The 10,175-nt window shown below is 42.6% G+C and overlaps 1 protein-coding gene across 1 annotated transcript in view; it reads right to left on the bottom strand.

Moving 5' to 3' along the window:
* Positions 1-1,411: 1,411 nt before the first annotated feature.
* Positions 1,412-10,175, bottom strand: part of SLC16A12 (solute carrier family 16 member 12) — a gene marked incomplete at its 5' end in the record, with an annotated part of 16,665 nt that continues 7,901 nt past the window's right edge. The window contains 2 exons of the mRNA XM_008051622.1: positions 1,412-1,728; positions 7,306-7,565. Coding sequence (XP_008049813.1) covers positions 1,466-1,728; positions 7,306-7,565 — 523 coding nt within the window. The remainder of the gene's footprint in view (positions 1,729-7,305; positions 7,566-10,175) is intronic.

The raw sequence follows: 10,175 nt of genomic DNA on the forward strand, positions 1-10,175 counted from the left end.
TGGATTAAATAGCCTTTAGGGTCAAACTATTTCCTTGACACTCGGATTTTAAATTCTTGAATCCTAAAAATCAATTGCTTAAGTAGCCCCTATTTACATGATTTGAGATCGGAGATTACAATTCTATGGACTTCAAATAATTGGGAGATGAGCTGAGGGATATGGACTTTCTTTTCTGTCTCCATGCCCTATCTCTTCAATCTGAAGACTCAGAAATTAACCCAATCCATAGAAAAGTGGAATATTGGGAATGAATAAACTTCTAACCCAAGGAGTTGGGTTTCTAATTATTATCCACAAAGAGATGAAGAACAGTGGAACTGGAACAAGAATTAACACAGGGAGAGAAGAATCTCACCTTTAGAATATCTCTAGGAAAATATTTTTCAGGGAAAACCCCCCAAATCCTGTTATGAGTAATGATGAACTTAAATGTCTGATCTGGAAAAAAAAAAAACCCTCCCACCAGAGACCTGCTGATTCAAGAATTCAATTCCTGCCCAACTGGAATACTGCCAACATTTCTTTTGTTCTTAACAGTAAAGTGTCTGCAGTTTGAATAAGAGTTTTTTTTCTGAAGGGAAAAAGGGAAGTTTGCTGTTGTTAACATTTCAGGTAAGATTGAGAGGTCACCCTAGCGACTTGGTATGTTCTGCTAAATTTAGAATAAGTATCATATGTGGCAGTAACAGAGATGAAGGCTTGGGACACAGTCTTAGGAAAAGAGCTTTCAATTTCCAGTGGACAATGTCAAATAGAGATCTTACCAGCTATCTGTTAAGATCTATTCCCATCATGGCATTCCATGATTACTTGGGTTCTCAAAGTGGTGTCTACCCTTTGGTAGAAGCAAGGACTGGCTAGAAGATAGATAGAATGAGAGAGAAAGAGTGGGAGGGGGATTTTTTTTCTATATTAATTATTACCTTTTGAAGAATCTCGAGTATTCTTTAACCCTACTTAAAACCCTAGTGAGAAACTCCACTATGAAGATGGTCTGGCATCTCTCCCTCTCCACCACCATACCCCAAGCTGACCTCTTTTCTCCAAACAGCACAAGGTAAGCAAACTTACACATCAATGTTCCATTGACCTTCTAACTGAGGAGGGAAAAATGGAGAGGCAGATGTTTTTGGATGGAGCAGCTGCCCAGTGTCATCTGCTTTGTGTTGCCTTGAAATCACCTCTAATTACAGTTGTGTTCATACATTCCCCACATAGTAATGCTCATTGCCCAAAAGATGTGAGTTCAGTTGTGAGTACAAATCCCAAATGAGGAACCTCTGGGCTAGTCCAACGTGCTGTATGATTTACTATTTTTCCCTTATAAATATGTTAACAAAACAATAATAATGGTTTCCTTGGAAGGCAATACTTCTGCCAAAATAAAACGCTTCAGAAACATGAACAATCTGGTGGCCCCACCTCTTTGAACCCTGAAGATTCCCAGACTCAAGGCCCTTGGTCACGTGGGGGTATAGCCAGGCACTGCTGTAGCCACAGACTCCCCATCTTTTTTATCTAATTCTCTCGCAACGGAATAAGCCACTGTTCCATTGGTCCATAGCTGCAGCTTGGGATCTGATTCTTTGGTGAGGAACTGCAGCTGGGATTTTTTCATCCTCTTTACAAGTCTAGCAAAGCCAAGCAACACAGAACTAAATATCATTGAAAATCCACAGAGAAGGAAAGCTGCAGTGTAGCTGCCAGTCGTATCCACCAGCCATCCTGTGACAAACAACAGCAAAATTAGATTGCTGAGTTGAAAATTCAATGACTTACTCTCAAATCTAATAATTCCTAAGGATAATAACAATAGATCACTAACACCACCATTATACTTTGGAGACAGAAAGCAGATCGCCTGAAAACATCACACAGCAACTGAAAAATAGATTCTATTTTCCAGGGAAACTTCTAAAATGAATTAATTGTTGTTATTATGTAAAGTGCTTGGAAGAGTATCGTGTACTTAGTAATCATGCAGTAAATATTAGTTGTTATTAACCCTATGAAATCCGGTAGAAAAGATAAAAATAGTATCATTCAAATTATTGAAGTTGGGATAATTTATCTAGGGTGTTAAGAGAATATAATCATGCAAAATGATAGTAGTATTTCCAGCATTTTCCCTTACACTATCTTGAGTAACATGACATGCTTCAAAGCAGTACCCAAATCTTCAACTGGATTCAGTCATTGTACCCCATACAGTTGGAAGATCAGAATGTTGGGCCATTTATTTTTTTTTTTTTTGAGTTGGAGTCTCACTTTGTCACCCAGGCTGGAGGGCAGTGGCATGCTCATGGTCACCGCAGCCTCGACCTCCTGGGCTCAGGTGATCCTTCTGCCTTAGCCTCCCAAGCTGGTACTACAGGCACATGCCACCACACCTGACTATTTTTTTTTTTTAATTATTGTAGAAACAAGGTCTCACCATGTTGCCCAAGCTGCTCTTGAACTGCTGGGCTCAGGCAATCCTCTCACCTTGGCCTCCCAAAGTACTAGGATTATAGGCATGAACCACTGCATCCAACCTAGGCCATTTTAGACATTGCAAATGCACACTTCTGAAGGAATACTTTTGTAACCACTGTTTTTCCCTCCTTTATCTCTTGTTGCAACACATTAATCTAAATATGTGTTTATTTATCCCAGCTTTAAATTTTGAAGAAAATAAGGACACAGGATATGCACAATACAAGCCACAATGATCAGAAAATCAGTAGAGTAAAATTGTGCCTTGACAGGCAATTATTGTGTGATTACTGAAAAGTTTAATTTCTTTAATCTTTATTTTATGCCAAGATAATCCACCAATGAATTATATAGTTTCACCTCTAACCCACTTCAAGCCCATTAGTCAAAATGGCATGTAGAAATTGTCATAAGTCCCACAAAATTTCTTGCAATTTAACCTACTCTCAAATATTTTAGCTATCATGTGATTGACTTGTGCATTTCTGTAGCACTAACAAAAAAGATTGAGTAGAGTTGTCATTTGAAAAGTAAATTTGTTTATATGAGAAATACTACAATAAGAACTCGTGTCCTAATCCTCTAACTCCCAGTAATGCGCACAATGTCGATTTGACAAATGAAAGCCATGAATTGAAAAAAGGAACCAGGAATCCCAATTTCATTTGTGTCCTGTGACCTTTAATAGAATGACACAGTTCTTAAAGATTGGTGAACACTAACACTGGCCATGGAGGGAGGATATTTGAACATGTTGGGGGCAGTTTTCAAAAATGAGGCACTGAACATAGTTCTCCAATATCATGGAGTTCAAACTAATCAGGATTTTTCATTTGCAGCAAGCAGCTGCAATTTCCCCCTAGTTTTCTGCTTCCCCCGCCCCCCGCCTTCAATTACTGGATTTTAAAAATAGTCTGAAGGCTGGGTGCGGTGGTTCATGTCTATAATCCCAGCACTTTGAAGGCTGAGTTGAGAGGATTGCCTGAGTCCACAGGTTCGAGACCAGCCTGGGCAACTTAGTGAGACCTCATCTCTACAATAAATAAAAAAAAATTAGCTGGGCATGGTGGCACATGCCTGTAGTTCCAGCTACTTGGAAGGTGGAGATGGAAGGATCACCTGAGCCCAGCAGGTGGAGGCTGGAGTGGTCGTGAGTGTGCTACTGCACTTCAGCCTGGGCGACAGAGTGAGACTCCAACTCAAAAAATAAAAATACAAATAGTCTGAAATTATTCACAACAAAACTAATAGCAAAAACTTTGCCTTCTTCTAAAACAGAAATTCCCTTCCTTCTTTCTCAGCAAACGTTCAGGGCTCATTTTTCTTTTGCCTATCTTTGGAGACCTTGTTTGCTATTCCAGTTTAAATTCAGCCAGGTAATAATCTGGACCAGTTACTCTCAATATTTACTATGCATAAGCATCACAGGAAAGCCGGTTGAAAATTTAGATTTCTGAAACTCGCCCCCAAAGATTCAGATCACAAGTGGGAGTGTCAAGGAATCTGATTTTTTTGTTGTTGTTTTTTAGTAGAAGTCTCACTCTGTTGCCCAGGCTGGAGTGCAGCGGGATGCTCACGGCCACCACAGTCTCAACCTGCTGGACTCAGGTGATCCTTCTGTCTCTGCCTTCCAAACAGCTGGAACTCACCACTGCATTTGGCTAATTTTTTTATTTATTGTAGAGATGAAGTCTCGCCAAGTTGCCCAGGCTGGTCTTGAACCCCTGGATTTAGGCAATTCTCTCACTTCAACCTCCCAAGGTGCTGGGATTACAGGTGTGAGCCATTGCACCTGGCTGGAATCTGCATTTTTTTTTTTTTTGAGATGGAGTCTCACTCTGTCGCCAACCTCAACCTGTTGGGCTCTGGCGATCCTTCCACCTCAGCCTTCCAAGTAGCTGGAACTACAGGGGCGCGCCCGGCTAATTTTTGATTTATTGTAGAGATGAGGCAGGGTCTTGAACCTATGGGCTCAGGCAATCTACTCACCTCAGCCTCCCAAAGGCGCGGGATTATAGGCTAAGCCACCGAGCCCGGCTTGGAATCTGCATTTTAACAAGAGCTTTAGGGGAATCTGATACAGGTTGTTTCAGGAGCTCATTCAGAGTTACACTGGTCTAGACCACATGCTCCAGGAAGGAGAAATGGATTCTGACCTATTTGCTGCTGTCTCTCGAACCCACCAAGCAAAATGCTACTTACACAAGCAATAAATATTTGTTGATTTACTTGTTTAATGCATGTCAATAAATATTTGTCCAATTATTTGTTTAATCATGCTTTAAATTTCTACAGCATTTAATAGTTTACAAAACATTCTAGATTTCATCCTTAAACAGATTTCATTCTTAAACAGCTCTACTGAGCATTTTCATTGTATAGTTCAGCTATCTCAATATACCTAAACATTAATTCATTATTTTTCAGGCCAAGTCTCTTTGTCCAATTTCCTTATCTTTTTCAACCATAACATTATTTTCAAGTCATCTTTGACTTCCTTCTTTCCTTCACTTCCATAGGCCAAATTCCATTGATATTCTGTTTTCCAAAATGTCCTCCGTGTCCCCAGAGCTTATTTCATTTCTGAGGCAGCAGCCCTAGCTCAGGCCTTTTTCAGTTTACTCCTCAACTATTAGAATGAAATCCTAACTCCTACTGCCCTAAATTACTAGATCAATTGCTAAATCACATTTTCTAAATGCACTCTTCACCATATTACTCCTTTGCACAAAAACTTTTAATACTACCTATGGAACCACCTATATAGAATTAATATCGAGTCAAGGGGCAAAAGCTGCAGCTATGATTAGAAATTAATGAATATATTGCTTCTAAGTTTATTTCCAATTTCCCTCGTGTCCCAACCCCTGGGAAGGAGGGAATATTGTCCCAACAAGGCCAATCAACATTTGCTTGAGGAGACAATTAGTCATTTGAAAGACAAAAAAGCTGTTTCAAGCCGGGCTCGGTGGCTCAGCCCGCACCTTTGGGAGGCTGAGGTGAGTGGATTGCCTGAGCCCGCGGGTTCGAGACCCACCTGGGAAGCGAGACCTCATCTCTACAATAAATCAAAAAATCAGCCGGGCGTGGTAGCGCGCGCCTGTAATTCCGGCTACTCGGAAGGCTGAGGCGGAAGGATTGCGGGAGCCCAGCAGGTCGAGGCTGCGATGGCCGGGAGCAGCCACTGCACTCCAGTCTGGGCCACCGAGTGAGACTCCAACTCAAAAAAAAAAAAAAGCTGTTTCAATCTCCAGGGACCCTACTGCTCCCTAGGTCTTTCTCCCGGATTGCTTCCATAAGGGTTATGTCAGGGGACTTGTTTTATAGACAGCATCTATTGTAAAATCTAATAATGGTATCTGAGATCTTTTCTAGACTTTGTTCTCTGGCGGATCTGAGCTCCTACCCAGGCCCAGAGCACCAGGTGGTCCTCTACCGATCATAGGACTCCAGGAGGACAGTCTGGAAATCCCCAGTGACATCAATCAATCAGCAGCCTCTGTCCCTCTTCCTGCCAAGTTCCCTTTAAAAGTCTTATCTACCAAAATTATGGATGTCACAGCAACTTGGATGGATTTGGAGTCTATCACACTCAGTGATCTATCACAGAAACAAAGAACTGAGTACTTATAAGTGAACTCTAAACACCTATCCTAATACTACAAAAAAGAGATTGGCAGTAACAGGACACTGCAGGGTGGGGCGGGGGGAGAGAAAAGGGGCACATAACATCAATAAGCATGCCTGATCCTAATTCAGGTGAAGTGGGGTCTAATGGGAGACCTAAAACCTCACCTGTACTTAGACCACTTATATACCCAATCCTGACTTGTATCCCACATATTTAAAATAAAATTGTGTGTGTGTGTGTGTGTGTGTGTGTGTGTGTGTGTGTGTGTGTGTGTGAAATATATCAGACCGTCTCCTCCAAAAAAAATCTTATCCTCTGAATCTTTGGGGAGGCAGATTTGAGAGATTTTTTTCCACCCTCCTCACTTAGCTGCTCTGTGATATTAAACTTTTTCCATTGCAATGGCTTTTTCAGCTTTGGTTTTTCCAGGCAGCAGGCATAAGAACCTGGGTTTGGCTGTAACACCCATAGTCTCTGAAGAATAGAGCCTCACTCCTTTGCCTGGCACTTATCATTTCAGCCTCACCACCCACTGCCCCCTAGTCTAATCCCATACTCCCACTAGACTTCCCTCTGAATGTGTCCTACTTGTTTTTTGTTTTTGTTTTTGTTTTTGAGTTGAAGTCTCACTCTGTCACCCAGACTGGAGTGCAGTGGCTGCTCCCGGCCACCACAGCCTTGACCTGCTGGGCTCCGGCGATCCTTCCGCCTCAGCCTTCCAAGTAGCTGGAATTGCAGACATGCGCTACCACGCCCGGCTGATTTTTTGATTTATTGTAGAGATGAGTTCTCGCTGCCCAGGCGGGTCTCGAACCTGCGGGCTCAGGCAATCCACTCACCTCAGCCTCCCAAAGGCGCGGGATTACAGGCTGAGCCACCGAGCCCGGCTGTGCCCTACTTGTTTATATGTCTGAACAACTGCTCCATTCCATTGCTCCCATCATTAGTATGGAAAGTAATCAAGACTCTAATCTGGGCCTTTTTCTTTCCAGGTAGACGAAGGTTCCTTCCCACTTGACTGGAAGAAAATCATAAAAGAAGAACACAGGTGGGACCCATGATGTTTTTGGTGGCTTCTCACATCCTTTTTCTCTTTGACTCAGCCAATCCTTCTCATTGTCTCTGTGTAAGTTTGCTGTTTTCACATAAATATGACAAACAGAACAGATGGTTGGGGGTTCACTCTGGAAACTTACCTGCAATAGGTGGGCTCACCAAGTACGGCACAGCATGAAGGAAGTACACCACCCCGAGCGCAGATGACAAGGAGGTGGTCCCCACAATCTCTGCCGTCACTACTGGGATTAAGGTCACGTAGGCACCATCAAAGTAGCCAAAGGTACAAGAGAAAGGCACGAGCAGAGGAAGACTTTGAAGCATTGGGAGGCAGAGATAGCAGAGCCCATCCAGTCCCACGGCAAAGAGGTAGCAAACATACCGATAATTCTTCAGACACCTGTGGATTGGAAGAACAAGAATGAATGCAGGATGCAGAAATTCAGGGAAAGAGTTTTAGAACCCTAACCGTGCAGCAGTAAGCACTGCAGTTATTTATAGAGATGGCGTCCCCATTCTGTGTTAGCTATGCCATCTTCCTATCTTTCTCTTATGCAAATGCAAGAATTCATCCCCTCAGGAAGCGTGGTGTAGTATCTAAAATTAGGCAGGGTGTGGTTGGCTCACATCTGTAATCTCAGCACTTTGGGAGGCCAAGGTGGGAAGACTGCTTGAGTCCAGGAGTTTGAGACCAGTCTGGGCAACATGGAAAGCCCCGTCTCCACAAAAAAAATTAGTGGAACATGGTGGTGCACACCTGTAGTCCCAGCTACTTAGGTGGCTGAGATAGAAGGAATGCCCGAGCCCAGAAGGTCAAGACTGTGGAGAAGCATGATCATGTCACTGTGCTCCAGTCTGGGCAACAGAGTGAGACAACTAAAAAAGAAAAAAAGAAAAAATACATATATATGCTCTAAAGCTAGAAAGATTCTATCACCCACTAACTGCCTAACTCTAACCTCAATTTATTTAACTATGAAGCAGAAAGATTGCCTATCTTATAGCGTTGCTCTAGAGAAAGTTGTGAAATAGCTTGTAGAGTTGTCAGGAGACTAATATTTCCTAGGAGTCTACCATATTAAATGCTTTCAGATATGTTACTCATTGGTACCTGGCACATCCAAGGTGCTCAATAACCCAATACAAAGAGGTAGCTGGAATACAAAGACATTAAAATTATTTGCCAGGGATGATGAAGTTCTTGTAGTAGGACTAAATCTTATTTCAAGAGGTCCCCCGTGGTACTTCCATACATTTTCCACCTATAATTGTGAACCCATCTGTGATACCAGTCATTTCTTTTTGTTTTGTTTTGTTTTGAGTTGGAGTCTCACTCTGTTGCCCAGACTGGAGTGCAAGTGGCTGCTCCCAGCCACTGCAGCCTCGACCTGCTGGGCTCCGGCGATCCTTCCGCCTCAGCCTTCCAAGTAGCTGGAACCACAGGTGAGCACTACCATGCCTGGCTGATTTTTGATTTATTGTAGAGGTGAGGTCTCGCCATGTTGCCCAGGTGGGTCTTGAACCCGCGGACTCAGGCAATCCACTCACCTCAGCCTCTCAAAGGTGCGGGATTACAGGCTGAGCCACTGAGCCCGGCTGATACCAATCATTTCAAAGACTTTGTATAATATTCTCTCCAGCAGTTTATGCTTTACAAACATTTTTTCTACCCAGGGTTTCATGTGAACCTCATAAAATCATATGAGGTTCATAGACAAACATTGCACTGGCCCAGTGTACAGATGAAGAACCCTTGAGGATCTGAGGGTTAAGGTGACTTTCTGTAGGTCACAGGGATAAAAACGAGCAGAGCTAGCACAAGAGCTTAGGTCTTGAGTGCCTCAGACTGGAGATGCCTCCATTAGACCTATACCTAGTCAAGTTATTTGATTGTGAGATAGATACCCCTTGCTTTTCTCCTTCCTGAACCATTAAGCATGTGGAAATAATTCTAAATAGGATATTCATACCACTAGAGAATGGCAGTTTGGAGGCTGGTTAATTATCAAAGACATGACTTGTGAGAAGCAACATGATGATAGCTCTTCTGAGTCATAACTCAAGTCCATCATTTGGAAGAGTATGAGTAGCTTGCAATCTTTACTCCAACGGACAAGCACTTGCTGAAGAAACTACTTGGTAGGTTTCTTATAACTCTGGTTTCTAAGCCTACATTTATAATGAAATTATTTGTTATTGGTACTGTCAAACATAAATATGTGGCTACAAATTATGTGCTATTATTGCACCCGATCCTACTGCCTGGACTGGATTCTGTTTCTCTTTCTATTTTTTTTAATTCCAATATACTTATTGAATAAATCTGCATTTGCATGGACCCATGCAGTTCAAATCCACGTTGTCCAAGACTCAGCTGTCATTGTGTTTAATTCTATACATTGCTATCAAAAGCAACATAAAGCAATTGATCCAATAATGACCACATTCCCCATCCTTCCCCTCATGTCTCCTCTTCTCTGATGGGGTCTTAGGTGAAAATACAATCATGTGTTTCTCTTCCTCTTGCCAGCCATTCTCTGGGGTGGTTCAAAAGAAAATGAAGCCACAACACCCAGTCAGAAGTTGTCTTGATTGAGGACTGACTTGACCTGGGATGGAATTAAATCTACTGCCAGAACATGTAGTTATTTAAGCTTCTTCAACAACTGTGTGGCCCACCACCTGCTTGTATACGACTTGTGAACTAATGATTTTTTTCATTTTAAAATGGTTGGGGGAAAAAATTCAAAAGAACACTATCTTGACACATGTAAAAATTACAAGAAAGGCTGGGCTCGGTGGCTCAGCCTGTAATCCCGCGCCTTTGGGAGGCTGAGGTGAGTGGATTGTCTGAGTCCGTGGGTTCAAGATCCGCCTGGGCAGCGGAGACCTCGTCTCTATAATAAATCAAAAAATCAGCCGGGCATGGTAGTGCATGCCTATAATTCCCACTACTTGGAAGGCTGAGGCAGAAGGATCGCCGGAGCCCAGCAGGTCAAGGCTGCGGTGG

The sequence above is a fragment of the Carlito syrichta genome, unplaced genomic scaffold (genome assembly GCF_000164805.1).
Source record: "Carlito syrichta isolate Samal-C Ts95f unplaced genomic scaffold, Tarsius_syrichta-2.0.1 Scaffold206543, whole genome shotgun sequence".
Classification (NCBI taxonomy): Eukaryota; Metazoa; Chordata; class Mammalia; order Primates; family Tarsiidae; genus Carlito; species Carlito syrichta.